We start from the raw sequence: 19,345 nt of genomic DNA, 5'->3' as shown, positions 1-19,345 counted from the left end.
ATACATGTCAACAATCTCACAACGAGGACAGTGACATGGACGTTGAGTAGCTTAGGACCCGCCTTGAATGTACAGATTGTGAAAAAGCATGTGCAAAAAACACCCAATCATTACTACTACTTACAATAAATACCAGCAATCTCACAACTAGGACAGTGACTTGGATGTTGATTAGCTTAGATTCTGTTTCGTGTTTTGTTCACTGTGTATTCATTTATATTTAGCCGTGTTGTAATTTAATTTAAATGCATATTTTTGGTCAACAATGATTTGTTTTAATTTACTAAACCTAATTACTCCAAAACATGCACTTTGTATCATGCACAATGCTGAAAAATGTGAATAATCGATGACGGCCAAATTGTCGTCGGCGCGAGCGGAAACGTGAATTAGCAGTACGCGAGCGGATGAAGGTTAAAATACAATAATACTGCAACATATAAGTTAGCTCAGTCGTTAGTGGTTATGTGTATATGAATCAGGGTTCAAATACTGGCCACAATATTAAACATTTTGCATGAGCAATTCCACACCTGCGTCTGTGAATGCATTCATTTTCTTACACTACGCTGGAAACCAAAGTGTCTTTGCATTTCTTGTAACTTTGGAAAAATAAAGGTGGCCGGAGCAATCGCTTGTCTACTTATGTCCGGCTATGGTCAAAAGTGTGGGGCAATTTTAAAATTTTCGATCCTAATGCGTCATGTGTGTATTCTTGAAGCGAGGGTGTAGCTTTACTTACACCCATGAATATGTTCGTAGAAGTCAAACACTAAAATGCACCAAATACAAATACTAACGACTGAGCTATCACTTCTAACTCTATACCTTAAATATTTATTAAAATACACTTTAAACGTGGAAATATAAGATGAAATAACAATTACGTAGGTAAATAATTGTTTATTTAATTTGTTTCTATATGATTTATACATTAATTTTATACAATGAGACGGCAACATGTGACAAGAAAGTAATTTACATCATAAGTAAAATAACCACATATACAGCATGTAATACTCATAGTGCATACCCATTATATATAGAAAAAAAAGCTAATAAAGTCATGTACAGCAAAAATAAAATAAAAATAAAATTTAACATAATACTTTGCAAAGATCCTCTGTTTTAAAGGGATTCTTTAAAAGAATTAGCGAAGTGTCTCATACAATATAGATTACAATTTTATCTGGTCTATATAAGCACTAAAAACACAAATTGTATTAACACAATACAATGCACATCTTTTAACTTATATATTTATATATTAGCCTATGTAATGAACCTTCTCATTCAATAGAAGTTATATGTAATATACGTTCTGATGTACCACTACATTTTGATTTTATTAAAAGAAAACTATGTAGCATTTCACAAAATTGAGTTTCAACACAGATAGCCTTCATACATTACGTAAAAAGAGAAAAATATCTAAAATGATTACAATATTAAAAAAAAGCACTCTGCTATCCATATTTAAAGGTCTTGAATACTTCCGCCATTTTTCTTTTCCAGCCCATTGATATATTTGAGGAAGTCTTCTGTTTCTTTGAGATTTTAAGAGTTTTAATTTATTGATTTTTTCTTCAGGTCTATTTAAATGTCTCTTATTTTGTGGAAACTAATTTTTGAGTTGTATGTTTTTAATATTTATAAATAAAATCCAATTTAAATACTAATATATTTATATATACTAAAACATCATTTTGACAAAGCAAGGGACATTAGATATTCGGACGAAATCAGTAAAATCAAAGCATCAAAAATTTGATCCATTTCAAAGAAAAGAGAAGAATACTTCCTCTAAAAATCAATGAGATAAAAAAGAAACGAGACGAAGCTACTGAAGCTCGAAGTTAAAGAGCTTGCTCTCCAAGAAATATAATTACATTTTTTGTCTTAGCAGATTCCACGAAAAAAAAAATAGTCAAATAACAGTTGCCTTTATAATTGACGCAAACTTCAAACCTATGAAATAGCAATGTAGCATTTAAATAGCTCAAAATCGGGATTGTAAAAATATAGTGACGCACAGAAAATTTTACAACATTGCATAGAAAGGCTGAAGTAATAATAAAAAGAATTCAACGACGAAAACTGTGATAGTGAGACTAAAGAAATATAGGGAAGACAAAAAATTAATTTTAAAGCCGACAGTCCAATCCACATAATTACAGAATCAGACGACTCTAGCTGACAATAAGATAACATGGAATAGAGCACGATAATGCTGTTGTGAAAAAAAAAAGTATTTTATCTCACTAACATGAGAATAAAAAATTGAAAAGAAACTTTATTTTTGAATGGACTTACTCAAATAACTTAGATGCTGAATTGCTTCCTTTTTATTTTACTTGATAAACCTAATCAGGAAACTTAAATATTGAATACCAAAATCTACACAAAGTTAAGAGAAAACATATTTTATATTTTAATAGAAATGCATCTTAGGTAGAAAGTTAACAACAGAAACTTTAAGGAATCCACCCCATTTCCACTTTTCAAAAACGCATTGTCAATGTGAACAGGAATAGGCTCTAAGAACATGAATATGTCACTCTTTTTTTTTTTTTAATGGGTGGATTTTATTCGGTCATAACATCTGTAAAAGATGTTCAATTTTAATGCGGTTTGTCGCAAATGACGCAGAAAAGATGAACATTTTATGCACCATTCGTTGTGGTAGTGTGAGCAACGCGTCACGCCACTGGGGCCATTTTTTTTGGGGGGGAGAGTGAATACGGCATGTTATATGGACTTTTTAAATGAATTTGTTCAACCCAACTGGATGATACTGAAGAGACGGTTACCGTATTCACTAGCCTATCAGCACGATGGGACAGATGCCATATGGCCCTGATCAGCAGTTACTTTGGTGATCGAATCATTTCTACGAGCTTGTAATCCGAGGTCTCTTGATTTTATGCCCTCAGATTACCTGCTATGCAGTTAACAGAAGGATTTTGTGTACCATGATAACCGACGAATACTGGAACATTTGCGAGCTAATACTACAAGAGAAATTGCAAACTCTTGTACGATACTTTGAGGGCTGCAGCAGCGAACATGGAGTGACGGGTTCGACTGTACCAAAAGGAAGATGGACGTAATTCCCAATATTTGCTTTAAAGATAAATGAAGGCAATCATTCTCGTGTTATTTGCAATAAACCGCATTAAAATGGCACAATCTTTACAGATGTTATGGGTAAATGATATTTACCCGTTCTAAAAAATAATATCAAACAAATACGCATCTGGACCTACTACAACGAATGGTAAGAGCATTAAAAATTGGACAATTTTACAGACGTTATAACTGCATGGAATTCATCCAATGAAAAAAAAAATAGTAACGAACTTTTAATGTGCTGCAAGAACTAAAAAACAGACATGTAATAGCGAACTACTTTTATCTCCTACATACGAAAAGTAATTTCGCTCAGAAAAAAGAACGTAGATGGGGGTGGTATAATTGAACACCGGTGAACATGGGGGAACTACCTCTCCTGAACTGAAATGTTGCACGGAAAAACTGACGTTTACAAATTACTTTAAAATTCTAACATATGAAACAAATTGTAGAAATTCCAGTATTTGGTAAGATTTGAAATATTTCATTTTTAAAAGACTAACAGCATACTCGAAATTTATTTAAGATAAGTTTCTTCTTCCTTTTGAGTTGAAAATTAATATTTAAATGCTATATGGTTAACAGCTAGCTTCTTGTGTGTTTGTGTGTAAAATGATTACATTCCTTTAAAGATGCACACGAGAAATAAGGTATCTATTACCAACATTCAAATATTGGCTCTTGCAACCAATGAAACTACGAATGTCACTTATCACTCCAAAATTAACAATTATCCTACGGCGTTTCAAATCTCATCTGGATTTATTTCAATTAGTAGATTCGAGACATCGTAGGACAATTGTTAGTTTTGTACTGGTGACATTCTTAGTTTCATTGACTCAGATCAACAACTACTGCGCTATAATAATAATAGTAATACTGGTTCTGCCTTATGTTAAAAAGTAACTTATTGAAATATCTTAATATAAAATTAGTAACAAAACAATTTGAAAAAAAAAACTATTAATTTTCTGCATTATTCAGTGTCTTAAGTGAATAGTAGAACTTTACAATTTTAGTGAAATTTATAACCAAACATTCTTCATCGTCTGTGAAATGCTACAGTTCACAATATTTTTAAAATTTAAAAATTTTACAATGAAATAAGATAGGCTACGATAATGTATTAATTAATGAACAAAATGTGACATACTTGTGGCACATTTATACGAACTCCGAAAAGTCTGCACGAACTTCGGGAGGTGATTCCTAAGATCAAAACAAGAGAAAAAGTCCTGTTGCAGTTTCTTGAATTCACCATCGTTTTCGTGATACGCCAACCTAGAATCCAAAATAGACTCCTGACTATTGGAACTGAATACAAACATGTGGATGAACTTCTAGAGATGAATGACGAGATCAAAACAAAAAGAAAAGTCTTTCTGCAGACGTTCGAATTGAATTCGTTTTCGAGATACGGGGTTGACAATTCTCAGGAGTCGATTTTGAATTCCAAGATGGCAACCCTGTATCTCCATAATGAAGCTGGATTCGAAAAACTGCAGAACTTTTTGTCTTCTTTTGATGTAACGAGTCACCTCCCGAAGTTTGTGCACATCTTTCAGGTTCACCCTATATATTATAAATATACATTTATAGTGAAAAACGCAATACAACATAATGCTGCCCAGACATGAGTACCGATTTAGTGTTAGGAATGGGTGAAAGAAGAGAATTCTGAAAAAGAAGAATATTTTCGCATGGGGAAGCCATTTCTACTTCATATGCATAAAAATGTTCATCGAAGCTCAAAGTACACAATTTCCTACCTGAGAAGATCAAGTGTTCGGAATCATATACGTAAATTTTCTCGACGATGATAAAATTTAAAAGATAATCATCATCAGAAACATCAGTTACCAGGACTGAACCTTTTTCGTATCGCAATGATGATTTGTCTGCCCAAGACACAATAGTTAAACTCTTTTCAGAATCCAATTGTAAATGAGACTGTACGTACATGATCTCAGAGTAGCATTTTCTTGGCGGGTCCTGTCGAAAGTGTATCAGGAAGCTTACCTTTCATTAGGGTATGACTTAACTGCAACTGATGCTTTATAGCCAGAGTCTTTGTAAGATTTCGTCTATTCATTGAAGCTCGGGCTGCTATTTCAAAATGTCTGTGCTTAGCCTCATACCTCATGGACCATATGTTCACAAGTGGCCCATATTGAACAAGAGCGCTATGATAGTGGACAAGATTGTGAAATTTGGGTTTTAGTGTCTTCTTAGTCAATTTTAAATACTTTTCATTAAGTTCTGCCACCAAAGTTTGAAGCAACTCGTCAGTGCCTTGAACAATACTTCTGCTGAATACTATATCAAGGATTTTTCTTAAGGTTATGTACATGAGCCATAAACCATTTTCTCTAGGAACAAACTCTCCAAGAAGCAAACCGAAGTATCGTAGAAACGTTAACATTTCTGATGCGGATAGACGAACATTGTTATTCACCAGATGCTCCATACTAAGGCAGCTTGATTTGTTTCTATTGTCAGGCCCGTAGTTAAAAGTCTGTAACCTGCTGTTGAGAATGGAGAGCGATATAAGTTTATACGTTCGTATATACTCTACTAAAATGTAACTGATAATATATTTAGCCACTCCCTCTAATATATCATGCATAATATCTACTCCTAGTTGTTCAAACAGCCTAAACCCATTCACACTGAGCCACACGCATCTCTCGGTAATACCTGTTATGGAAGGATTATTTGTAAGTAAGTCTGTTTCGTAGGTAATATCATCTCGTAACAATGCTTTGTCTTCATAACATTGCACTTGCAGTGGCGAATGGTGGTAAGAGGCCCTGAGGCCCGGCCTACCTATTTACTTTCAGAAATTATAATTTAAAATTAATTCATTTTCCTTGTACAGAATGCATTATATTTTCTAAGTTGAAAAAAATATTTCGATAAAGAAATCGTGGTTGGCACCACTGCTGGGAGGCTCACCGAGCAGTGTCTCAGGCGGCAGTAGAACTACCGCCAAGCTACTCAGAAAATCCCGCGAGATAACGTGCTAGTAATAACCTGCGAAGGAGACCGGCCTCAGCGCTTATCGACTTTCGTTCTCTGGAGACCTTCGATTTCGATTCGATATATCAAACAAATAAAGAGCAAGATAACGTGGGCTCCATTCCGTTCCAACTTTACTTAATTTTGCGGACTCGAACGCAACGCAAAAGCTGGAAAAAGCAATTCTAAGGGCGCTACGCCTCTTATCGCAAACTAATGCCCCTTTATTCCGTTGCGTTGGCGCAAACCTGTACAATATCAGATTCATTGAGTTCATTAGAAAGAGTGTGTGTTTTTGAGATATTGTGCGTGATATTTTTCTTACTTTTGCAAAAGTGAATGAAAGAAACGTGGAGAATATGAATATACGTAATATAATTCTTATTAAAGAATCTTCTATGTCAGTGGTCTTTTGAAAATTAATGTGTTATTAAGGAACGAAGAACAATGCCTGTGTTGAAAATAGACAAACATAGGGCAAGAGAGTTCTGCATGCATTGGTAGAATATATATATATGTAGTTGTTGAAATAAAGAGCAGCGTATAAAAATATTTGTTGTTGATTCTGTTTTCTTATATTGATTCTGTTTTTAAAGGGGAATTAAGTGACACACAAAAATATCTTGATAGAATGCCTGTCTTTTGTTTTGAACAATATAATTAAAGACAAAATTTTACAATCTGAGTTTGTTTCAGTACATGTAGACTAAACAATATAAGTTTCTTGTGAAGCGCAGATAATGTGATAGTCCATCTTCCCCACCCGATCACGCCAATTAAAACAATTAAATTTCATTATGGCAAATTAAGATCATCTATGAGTCACATACGTCAATTTCATTATGAAAATTGATATCCGGATAGAAAAAATGCTGTCGATGGACTACAATTGTATTAAATTTATGTGAATTCGTCTTCTTGTTTTTCTGTAGTAAAACATTTATGTGTAATCTGTTTCATTTTACTATATTATTATTATTATTATTATTATTATTATTATTATTATTATTATTATTATTATTATTATTATTATTAGTAGTAGTAGTAGTAGTAGTAGTAGAAGAAGAAGAACATTGGGCCTACCCTCTTGAAACTATCACCCTTCGCCACTGTGCATTATTTCTTTACTGACTTTACATACCCTACATGAAAAATTCGCAGAGAAGCTCTCAACAAAGCCTGCTATTGAATGTAATCCCAAGTTATTGCCAAGAATGAGAGCCAATTCAAAGTATATATGGCCTGTGAAAGCAGGAATATCAATAAATATACCTTTGTCACTGAGATAATTAAATTCGTCTATGAGGGGTCGAAATACAACTTTATTTCCAAACTGTTTTCTATCTGCTGAATGGAACAGTAATGTTATGAATATGTTACTCAGAGCTGAAGATCTTGAAGGGGGTAGACATGGTACAGAAATATACACAGCTCCTAACTTATGCACTCCACTGTGGCTACCAAGAACATTTCCTGTCTCGTAATCATCAAAACCCATGAACAACGGTATCAATGTTCGGTTATTATGGTGATCCATGCGACTTCTCCAGAAAGATCCTTGAATAAAATTTTCGACACATGAGGTATTCTCATGTAAACTTTTCATGTAGTCAAGAGTTTCAGAAAGTACGTTCTCAAGTGAAAAGAATTTTTTAAGAACATCTCTAAGGGGAATGAACTGACACTCACATTCCACAGTCTGCATACACATTACATCACCCTTTTTAACTTGCTCTAATCTTTGGCCAATAACTACTCGACGCGGTGATATGTAAGAGCCCGTTCTACTTAGATAGTCCAATCTTTTATATTCTGATGATAAATTTTCTGCTGCAGATGTTAGTATTAAGTGAATATTTTCCGTTACAACCCTAGAAGCATCAGGTGATAGAAAACCATCTGAGCAAATATTTGCAAGAGAACTGTTTACTGCTTGGGTAAGGGATTCGCCGATGAACTTACTGAAGTCATTAAAAATATTTTGTACAACATTTCGTGGAAGTAGCATGTTAGCATACATAGAAGAAATGAAAATCGCAAGAGATTTATTGAGATCGAAATCTACTGTTTCATCTGTGGGAGACTCAAATGTCCGCTGGTTTTGTGTGTAAAGTTTATCCTTTAAATATTCATCTGTTTCCATGTTCCTACTAGTACAAGCACATTCTATTGAATTATCCGAGGGCATGCTGTTAGTAACCTTTGTGCAATGTTCTTTCAAGGATTCACTGCTGATATGTACAGAAGAATGCTCTCTTATGAAATGTTTTTTAAAGGACTCAAAAATATGAAATGTGCGGTAACAATTCCTTTCAATACATTTGTAGACGTCAAACTTATGATTGCTATGATTGAATGCAAAGTGAAACCTCAGTGCCTTACAATCCTTTACATTATCATGACACAAAAAGCACAGAACCATCTTTTCCAATAAATATAGTTACATTAACAGAAATCTCTAATCCTTGAAATAGTAATAAAAGTGTTAACAACAATAAATGAAATAATATAAAGAAAAAATAGCCAATTACAGACCTTTGATTCAATCACACTGAATTGTGCCTACAAGACTCAGTAAGGTATTTACTGATGTACATTGCTTATCCTGTGGCGACTGCATATTATAGCAAGATTTCTGAATGAACATCCACACAGAATGACACTCAACAGGATAGGAAGCGTTTGTTGCCCACATTACTTTGTAACAAGTATCAACAGCCGCTGTTATGTTGGGCAAATTGTAAATAACGTCCTCAACGACAACAAAGTAGGAAGTTATACTTCTAAGAGATTCACCCACCAATAAGAGAAATGGCTGGAGCGTTATCCCAATAGCTGCTGCCTTCTTTCTTCTAGCTTCCAGTGATGAGACAACTTCAGAATTGCGAACAACATGTGTAATGAAACCTTCCAGCACTTCTACCTTTGTTGGTTTCCACACGTTTGTCTTTGAACACTTGATATTTGAGGACGAAAGAAGAAATGGGATGAGGTGGAACGCGGCAATGTTTGACGTCTCTTCATCAGCTAAAAACAAAGATAAAAGTAAAAAATTGGTTAAGATGAGCAATATGCGGAAACTGTACAGATTCATAGATTTATTCGTCATGTGTTATTTTACCAATTTCTAAATGAAACTGTGACATCAACTTTAAGACTTAATATCATGAAAATGGTCCTAACCAGATACCTATTTAAAACACAAATGATTAAATTCTGAAAATATCAATGACATCTTATTCTAACTGTACTAGCATTTCCTTCTTTTCGTAAGAAAATGATCAGATGATACATACTTTCGCAATAAAAAAAAATTAATAAATAAATAAATAATAATAATAATAATAATGAGTTAGTGAATGGTTATACGAATTGAGATGTAACTCCGATTTAGATACAGGAGGAGAGAAAGAGTTGAATAAAACACTGAATTATTTTAGGCGTAATGTTTCACTCATATTTCGTGAATTTTATCTTTCTAGCTGTGAAAATGAATGTGTAATTGTTTATGTTCGCCTAGCTGTATTGGCAAACTACGTATTGTTTCTGGTACTGACCTGACCTACAAGCAGTGGCTGTCGTTTTTGCTGTATTGAACTTAATGTTACTGTGGCGTTGGCTGTGGTCATATTTCTGAGATGATGTCCTGGATGTGATCGCTACCAAGACCAATTCTCTGCTACCAATGATGACCTCGTGGCATCTTGAGTCAACGAGGTTGTCCGAGGAGAGGTGTTATCCAAGAATTCGGCAGTCAGCATCAGCAGTAAGACATAGGAATAAATTTGTGCATTCGTAGCCTACTCGTAGGACCACGTTAGCTGTGGTAGAACGTTCACCTCTGGTGCATGGGTCCTTGGTTTGATCCCAGCTTTGCCAAGTGAACTTTGTGGTGGACAAGCACCGTGTGCGTGGGTTTTCTCGGGGTTCTCCCGTTTCCTCTCACTTTCTTTATTCCACCATTTCATTCCTCATCATCACCATCTCCTTCAGCATGGCGGGCATAATCGTGGCACGTAGAACTTGTAATTTCATTTCGTACCCTATTCGTCTATCCACATGATGGTGGCAGTTCTTGTCTCTATTATTGAGTTACTGAAAGGTGGCCTCTGACAGATAGCTGCACATGTTGTAAACAAAACGAGAGGGAAGATTGTTCGCCAATCACAGCAGTATTCTTTCACGCTGTTGCTAGGCAACGAAGGTCACTGATCGCGCTGTTGCCGGTAGTTGAGACGACTTGTTAAATGTCTTAAGTTTGTCCCCAGAGCTGCTGTCTCTGTTGCAACGTCTGGCAACAGCGCTTCCAGTATTCTACGTGCTCCACCGAACTGTCAGAAGCCACCTTTCCTTGCGCACACAGTAACTAGAGTGTCTACTAGCTGCACTATCAAAAGTTAAGATTCTTTGTGGAAACAGAAGTAAATCCTGGTCGAAGGAAAGACCGATAACTGCTCTACCGGGTCCACACGAGAGAGTCGTCGAGAAGAGACACTGCGAATCCGTGTTGGTGGTTTTTGGATGTTGCTGGCTTTCATCCTGTTGCGTGTTTCTTACCACGAATTCTGACTTATGACTTCCTTTCTCCAAGACCTTAGTCCCAGAAACCTGACATTACATTTTGGCAACCTGGTTAGCTCTAGCTCTATTCTGATATTTTCTAATGAATCAAACAAGACCAATGTATGTTTGCAAAAACTAATAATCGAATAATAAACACTTTCCGTTTAAAATAGTACTATTTCTTACAAGTTTTCAGACAATACCACATCAGATTACTCCATCAAAAAGTAAGGAGTAATAACGTCAACTTTAAGCAACACGACGTGAATCACAGTGAAAAGTATAGTTTTCCTTACTTTATTGTGGTTTTACTGAAGGGGCAAACCTGCTCAACAATTGGTATTTGATAACTTCCCAATTTCTTACACCGTTGTTTCTAAATAGGGGAGGGGAGAGTGTTGCTCATCTAGTTAACAAATTGACAGCAATGGCTATTTACCACAGTCCAAACTGGCGTCATTAGCCCGTTGCATAAAGACAAAAGAAAATTAACTGAAGTGCTTTCTAAGAGAACATATTCAGAAAACAATTATCACACTCTACGATATGATACAAAACTCACCATCCTGACTTTCGAGCAACGTTGTTACGAACTTATCCCTTCTTAATGCTGGTCGTCTACTAGCGATATCAAACAACTTAGCTTTTATTAGAGGAAATTTCTCGAAAAGGGCATTGACATGCTCTGGATATGATGCTTCAAAATCTTTCAGCAGCTGTTGATAAAAAGTAAATGATTATTTCAAATACTAGAAGTACAATTAAAGAAACAACAAATATATACATATATACTCATATTAAATTTTACATAACGTAAACTAACCATATTTAAAAAGAAATAGCTTTTATTCTAATACGCTAAATTCTTTTCGAAAAGAAAAAGAGAAATGTTAATTTTCCCTATTTCTTCTCGGCAAATAATTTCTACAATACAATTAATATATAAGGGAGAAGTTGCAATGTTATTGTGTTTCTTTGTATTCAGAACTTTCACAAGATATAACTATTACTAGTAACTGAAGAGTTCCATTAAAGAGTGTTTACTCCCTATTGTTTTCATAAAACAAAAATAAATGGACAACAAGGTCATGTAAAACGAACCCGCTTCTCCACATTTTCAATAGGGTTCATATCCGGGCTATTTACAGGCCAGTGCATTAATGTAAATCCACTGTCATGTTCTTCGAACCAGTTTTTACAAGTACTTAATTGTCGATATATAGAGTGGCCCACAAGTAGGTATACAGGCCTGCATCGGTCAAGTATGACATTTTAACTGATTAAGATAATGAATTTATTTGCTTCGATTTATTCCGAGCTTAAGATATAAGTGAAAAAAAAATAAAAACAAACAATGAAGAAACTAAGTTAATACTTGTATGGATAACAATAAGTAAATGATATAAAATGCCATGAGCCGATCAGTACGGGAATGTATACCTACTTTTGGGCCACCCTGTATATAGTACTACCAACGTCTCGTGTGTAACCCTTCATGTTCCAGAAGTGAAACATGATCTCGGGTCAATCTTGGTTATAACGTAATGGCACACAGTTGTATATAATCGAATACAGTTAAAAATACATTTTTTTACGTATTGGTTTACAACAATGCAACCATATATGCAAATATGCTATAGTTTACTCCGAGTACTATATTTTACTTGGAGGGGAAAGAAATGAAACGATAATAATTTTCCACATACAAAGAAATGTCGAGACAACAACAAAGCATGTATTGGTACTACGGTGAGTGATCCTAACTGGCTATCAAGCTATAAATACTCAATTTTCATCGAGAACAAATATAAAAGGTTTTCTGTTGAACTGTAATTCCAAACTCGTTGTATCTCGCACTCAGGTACAGTAAGGATTGCTCCTGGATGTAAGCGATAGGTCACAGGGACCCTTGTACACAGTAGCGTACCCAGGAATTAATTTCGGGGGGGGTTCAAACTAAATATGAAGCTATTTTATATTAAAATTGCTAAAATTGCCCCTAAAATTAGGCTAAATTTTTAAAAAGTCGAAATTTCGGGGGGGGGGTCCGGACCCCCGTGTCCCCCCCCTTCCGTACGTCCCTGCTTGTACACTTACGAACATTAATAAATGGAGGCTGAAGCCATTATTTCTTTTGGCTCCAACCTCCATTTATTAACGTTCGTGACTGTACATACCTAAAAAAGGAGAATAGCATGAAATATTGTTTTGTTTGGCATTAATTTATGAACGTGTAAAACAATTGTCATTCGCACGCTCCATACAGGAGTTCGATTCTTCACTAAGTATTGAACCTTGTACCTAACAACTGCAGAAAAATTAGCGAAATTAGAAAACTAATATGGAAATGATAAATCTTATTCCCTTCATTAAAAGCAAATAAAGATCATAGTGACATGTTGCTCTGTTGGTAACATTGATAGTAGTTCTTACAAAAGAACTGTACGTGCCATTTAGCATACAATTGTATACGCATATCACAACTTTTATCTCTACATGAGAAGTCACACATCTGCTCGTTGCAGCAAGTTATTTCACGATGCTTCCTGATTTTATATTTAGCAATACCATCTTCCAATATGGGTTTGTGGTATTCATCAATCCCCTATCATAGACTTGATGTCCTTGACACTTTTGGTTTACGTAACACTACACAGCGTATGCAATTCACCTCGTCATTTTTTTCTCTCTCATAATATACGACATATAAAGTAAGCTAGGTACTGAAAACTAAGCGCGAATCAAGATATATATATACACTTCCTGCACTGAAAACTATGCGCAATTCAAGATATATTCATTTCCTACACTTCTATCTTTATTTCACCTCATTTATCTATTTTCTATCTCTATCTTATTTATTCATCTAAATTAAATAGTTTAATGCGTTTGTGGCATTTGTTGCCTAACCTCGTCATGGATTGAGTTTTCGCTTATTCACGATTCTTGTACTTTAACATATTAACCTAATTTTTGTATTATATATAAAAAAAACTAGGAAATGAAGGAATCAGATGAACTGTTAATAATTTTCTTAATGTTAAAACATATTATTTTTTTATTATTTTAAAAAGTTAATAATTACATACTTATGAATATTAAAATTTGTTTTCTTTCGTATTACGTTTACCAAACTCTTCTCTTCATTAAGTCCAACAAAAGATTTCCGCGCACTCGAGTTGAGGGAAGTGGCACCGCGTAGCGTAGTCGCTAACGCTTTCGCCTTTGGTGCGAACGGTCCCGGGTTCGATTCCCGGAGGGGGCACTCGGTCGAAAAAGTGTAACACGCTCTTTCAGGCCAGCCACCCTGAATGACGTTTTCCTGGGTTTTCCTCATTCACACCAGGCAAATGCAGGGGTGGTATCTAACTTATAGGTCCCAGGCCGCTTCCTTGCTTCCCCCGGATAGTGTGCTCGCCGAGAGATGTCATCCTTCAAACATGACGGGCTAAATAGCCTTAGATGTCGAGAGCCCAGAAATCTAAAAATCTAAATCCTAATCGAGTTGAGGGAAAGATGTTAATACAGGGTGTTGAAGACATTGAGTTTAGGAACTGCAGTATGCCGTATTTCTGGCTTTTTTTATTATTATTATTATTAACATTCCAATATAAAAGTCAAAACTTAACACACTTTTCTTTCGTCCTATTGTAAGCATTTAATCTGCATTAAAGAAAGTGGCGAAAGAAAAAAAGAAGGATTTCAAAGTGAAAAATAATAGTTGAGTGTACATATATTGATCATTTAGCCACTAAAAGTGTGTTTGACATCCATACTTACTGCATAACTACAGTAGTAGGCCTGCTTTAAGTTTTTTTAATGGAATAGGCTCACTATGTATGTAATGCAGTCAATCCTATCTAGTCTGGTTTACTTACCTTTGGCTTGAGAAGTTATCAAATAAAAAGCACACTTAACATTTTGCCTGAAACTTAAATTTATAAAATTTAATTGTTAATTAAGTTTTTAGAATTTTGAAATTCCAGTATTTCTAGTATGTAAAACAAATCCAGTATAATTCAAGAACTTCCACTACAGTAGACACCTTGTGATATCTTGATTCGAACTTAGTATTCAGTGCCTAACATAATGACTTTTAATTTAACTCGCGCCCAACTGTTCAGTGCCCAAACGTCACGTGCCGTGCACATACTGACTGATCATCAAAATTGTGCTAAATATAGCCAAATACTTAATAGGCGAAAAGTATGTCTAAGAAAAGAACTAATATCACTAAAGGAAACTTTACGCACGGAAAAAACGTTTATGTTGGACTTTTCATGAACTAATGAAGTTAATGTAGTTACTAACAATATCAAAATTATAATTTCAATGAATACAAAACTGTGCACTTCGTAAACTGGTACCAAACTTTGTAATTTAATTTTCTACAAGTTTCTAATTCATTCCAGTATAATAATATGTTCTGGTTATTACAAAATTCACATATGAATTAGAGCTCCTTCGTGGCTAAGCGGTTAGTGTACGCGCCTTTGGCGTACAAGACCTGGGTTCGATTCCCTGCGGGAGCTCATGTGGTTCGGATTTCACGTTAATCAGTAGGTCCCGTCTTATATAGTCTTGCTGCTGAAAGAGACGTTAAACTTGAAACCAACCAACCACATTACGGCCACTAATTTTTAGGTCAATGGATGACGGAATTAGCAATTTTTAAATAAATGCTTTTACATGGAATGTGACTTTTTGTTTATTGTACAGAGTGAGGCAAAAGTCCAGCACCACCTTTATATTTTTAAAACGGCTTGAGGAAAGATGACGAAATTTTGAATGTGGATAGTTGGGGTGGGAACGTACAGAAGGCACCATTAAGCATCATGGCGGCCATCTTGAAATCCTCCATTTTGAATTCAGGAGGATTCAATATTTCTAATGGGAAGAGGGACATTTCACATGATTTAAGGCTAAAATTTCACCAGAAATACGAATCTGAAGTTATTTTCACCTAATTCTAATCAGTAATAAAATTTTGTTAAGTAAACATTGCATATGGGTTAATACAAGATATGTTCTATGTGTTCCCCGTGTGGGCTACACATAATACAATACTTTTTTCAGTACTGATCGACACGTAATAACACTTCCGGCGTCACAGATCCGCAAAGTACCTGATTCATTGTTCAAAATGTCGGAGATAAGTGATTTTTTCTTGATAAACAAGGGCTTTGAGAGGCTCCACAGGTAAAAGTCTAAGGGTATCAGGTCGGGGAAACGGGGAACTGTGCAGAGCTTTATTACTAAACAACATACTCAGAGGAAACGTGGGATCCTCGTTACATTTGATTCCAACCCATTCTGCAAGTTGAATTCTCCTATGTGGGTCATCCTTCATTAGGTACTGCTGCAGTTGAAGTTTGTATGAATAACGTTTGTGTGCAACACACGGAGTATCGATTTCTGATTAACACCTGGAACTTAAGGAAAACGTGTGGTACTGCGTTTCTGGCTTTTTACCAAGGACGCAACAACTGCCGTTCTGTTCTAGTCATCGGGTGTCTAGTGCGTTGTTTGTCGTGCACAGACGCAGAAACAGCAACATTCCAAAATACGCGACACTCTGTATGTGCAATGTTGTTCCTTGCTGGATGCTGGGCATTGAAATCATTAGCGATCTCTCTGGCACTGCGTTCCCCACTGTTGATAACAATTTCAATCCTTTCTTGGAGGGTGATAGCTATGTTACATCAACTAAAAAGACAAATCAAAACCCATTCCATGATGCAATATGCAATGTTTACTTCACAAAATTTTATTAGTGGTTAAATTTAGGTGAAAAATAACTTCAGATTCGTATTTTCTGGTAACATTTTAGTATCAAATTGTTTTTCGCATATCCCTCTTCCTACCTGAAATACTGAACCTGAATTCAAAATGGTGCATTTCAAGATGACCGTCATGATGTCAAATGGTACCAACTGGTGCGCACTCACAACAATTAACCACATCCAAAGTTGCATCGTCTTTTCGCAAGCCTTTTCACAAAAATACAAGGGTGGTGCTGAACTTTACCTCACCCTGTATTTGCGATACTAATCTATTTAAAAAAAAATGTATTTCGTTTTCTTACCAATTTGTATCCCAAAGGTTTTGTGAGGGGCTGGAACTCGTGTAAGTATTCCGCAATTGAAGGACCATCTTCGGACATAAGCCTGGATAGGCGTTGCCTTGTCGTTTGCAACCATTTATTTTCTGCTACCTGCCAAGGCTCACTACAATGTCTTAACCATTGTAGGTTTTCCTCTACCTGTGCCTCAATTTCTTCGGGCCAGGAAGAAAATATGTCTGGGCTAAGTCTTGAAGACTGAGATAATGGTGACCGTGGACTTACAGATGGTGATGTAGAAAGCCGGCGACGAGGAATTAGACCACTATCTCTGCCTTTTCTTTTAAGATTGTGTATCATATCTGGTAGCTTTCCTATAGCACGATTCACCATTCCCTTTTCACTTCTGTGGAAAGTTCTGGTAAAATAAACAGATTCTAGCTCACTAGGAAATAACTTCTTAATTTCCTGAGTCCAAAATGCGTACGTTTGAGTCGTTACAGCCTTTGATGGGCCATCTTTAAGGATGTTAGTACCAAATTTCACAAAATTAAATCCCCACGTTAAGCGGGTTTGCATAACCAGGCTCCTAACTATGAAAACATTTACGCTCACTCCAACCTCAATCATTTCACGAATTCAACCTGTTTCACATATGTTATTAGTACATAATATCGATTGTGATTTATTCTAAAAACACTTTTATACATTGCAAGAGCTGTAACGTCCAAATATTTACTGAGAACTCATAGTCGTATCGGAATAAACAAAAGCGAGTATGGAACAGTAAACTGCTTTCACAAAAGGCAAAAGAAGTTGTGCAAAGGCATACAAAACGGTCGAGTGGTTTGGGTCGATACACTACCAATCACATGTTTGTGTGTTCAAACCTGGTAGCAAGTTGTTTCTTTTTTAAGTGTCTTCCTATTTTCATCCGGAGGCTGAAAATATTTCTTTGAGTAACTCATTGAAAACTTCTTTTGTTTCAAATTCGATTAGAACGGAACATTATATGAATAGCGAATCTTAAGTTTATAGCTTAAAAAAAAAAATGAAGTATACTCACTACTCCATTATCCTCTGATTTGTAACGAAAAACTATTTATAAACAGTGGTGACTTCAGAAAATTATCCTCGGGGGGAATTTCAATATGCGGGTGGAGGGCAAACATTGGTAGTCCACATTGAGCACGATCGAATATATGGTCCTGAAGGCGGAAATTTCTTAGCTCGAGAGGGGTCTCAAATTCTCCCTCAGATCACGTCCTGAAAGCATCATTGCTTAAAAGCTTTTCGTAACAAATATAATATTACACTTGTTTCTCGTTCTATATTTTGAATTGGTAAATTCATAACTTATAGAGGATTATAATAAAAGCATAAAAATTACAATACCAATCATGTATAAATTATCCTGTAAGTTACCAACTTTGGGTCAGATCAAAACTCAAATGTTTGTTTTCGGATTTCACTTAGAAGTAAGTCCTCTCTATATAATCCTGATTGGAAAGCCATGTATAACTCTAATTAATTAATCAATATTTATACAAATATTTTTTTTTTATTTTACAATTTTTACTATTCAATATTATATACACTTCATTTCCAAAATTAAAATCTCGAAAATGTATATTGTACGAGTGCAGATTCGGAAATAAATGATTATTTATCATATATATTGATCTCTATTCGAAATTCTATTTAATCGAATCCGACAAGAACACAGACAGAAACATTGAGAACAGGTGAAGAAAAGAGAGAAAAAGGTGCTGTACCCGGCGGAGACTCGAACTTAGTTCGAAGGGTGCTTTATAAGCAGAACGCCTTAGACCACTCGGCTATGGTAACAACTAGTAATTGTAGCAAAGGCTTCGAGTAGTAATTCCTATTACAGAATAACATTTTCTATTGCCTAACATTTAAACCTAATTTACTTTGATATAATATATCTATTAATTTGTTTCATGAACACGTTTTCGTTACTTTAATGAATGATGTATGTTGTTGATATAGATTCTATTACATGTTCTTTCGTAAATATTATAGAAAGTATCAGGGTTATTTATGATCTTTCATGGAAATTGACTGGCGCATGCGCAGTACACAGACAGTTCAATTCGAAGGCGAGGGAAGGAAACGCTAACACACTGTTAGAATGTTTCCATCGCAAGCAGTAATTCCCAACCGGGGGACGGCGGGACGCACTTCCTCCTCCTGGGGTGGCGTGAAGGGTTTACGAAGTCCCTTCGTTGTGTTATATTTCTTGAATGATTATGCACAATATCCAGTCACATCTTCTACACATTTGGAAGTGATATATCGTAGTATAAATAAACCGTCCTCCACACACAGTGATTGTTGCTTTTGCAAGATTATAAACTGAAACACTTTTTATTTCAATAGAATATAAAAGTTTCAATGGGAGGGGTTAGAACCCCCTCAACCCCCTGGGTCTTTGATATGTCACCGCCTAAACTGTAACTTTCAAGTTAGAATCGAAAAATGGAGACATGTGACCTACTAAATATATTTTTAGTTCATTATACATTTTCATAAATAAAATATCTACAA

At 35.4% G+C, this 19,345-nt stretch overlaps 1 protein-coding gene across 1 annotated transcript; it reads right to left on the bottom strand.

Moving 5' to 3' along the window:
- Window positions 1-2,560: 2,560 nt before the first annotated feature.
- LOC145673458 (uncharacterized) lies at window positions 2,561-17,401 on the bottom strand. The gene is made up of 3 exons (XM_081743178.1): window positions 16,799-17,401; window positions 11,276-11,429; window positions 2,561-9,177 (listed from the first exon to the last, which is right to left on the bottom strand). Exons 1-3 carry the CDS (start codon window positions 17,351-17,353, stop codon window positions 8,693-8,695), a joined length of 1,194 nt encoding a protein of 397 aa, XP_081599304.1. The 5' UTR covers window positions 17,354-17,401; the 3' UTR covers window positions 2,561-8,692.
- Between the last annotated feature and the right edge of the window lie 1,944 nt (window positions 17,402-19,345).

This window comes from Thermobia domestica, chromosome 16 (genome assembly GCF_964235325.1).
Source record: "Thermobia domestica chromosome 16, izTheDome1.hap1.1, whole genome shotgun sequence".
Lineage (NCBI taxonomy): Eukaryota > Metazoa > Arthropoda > Insecta > Zygentoma > Lepismatidae > Thermobia > Thermobia domestica.
This window is presented reverse-complemented; position numbering and strand designations above follow the sequence as displayed.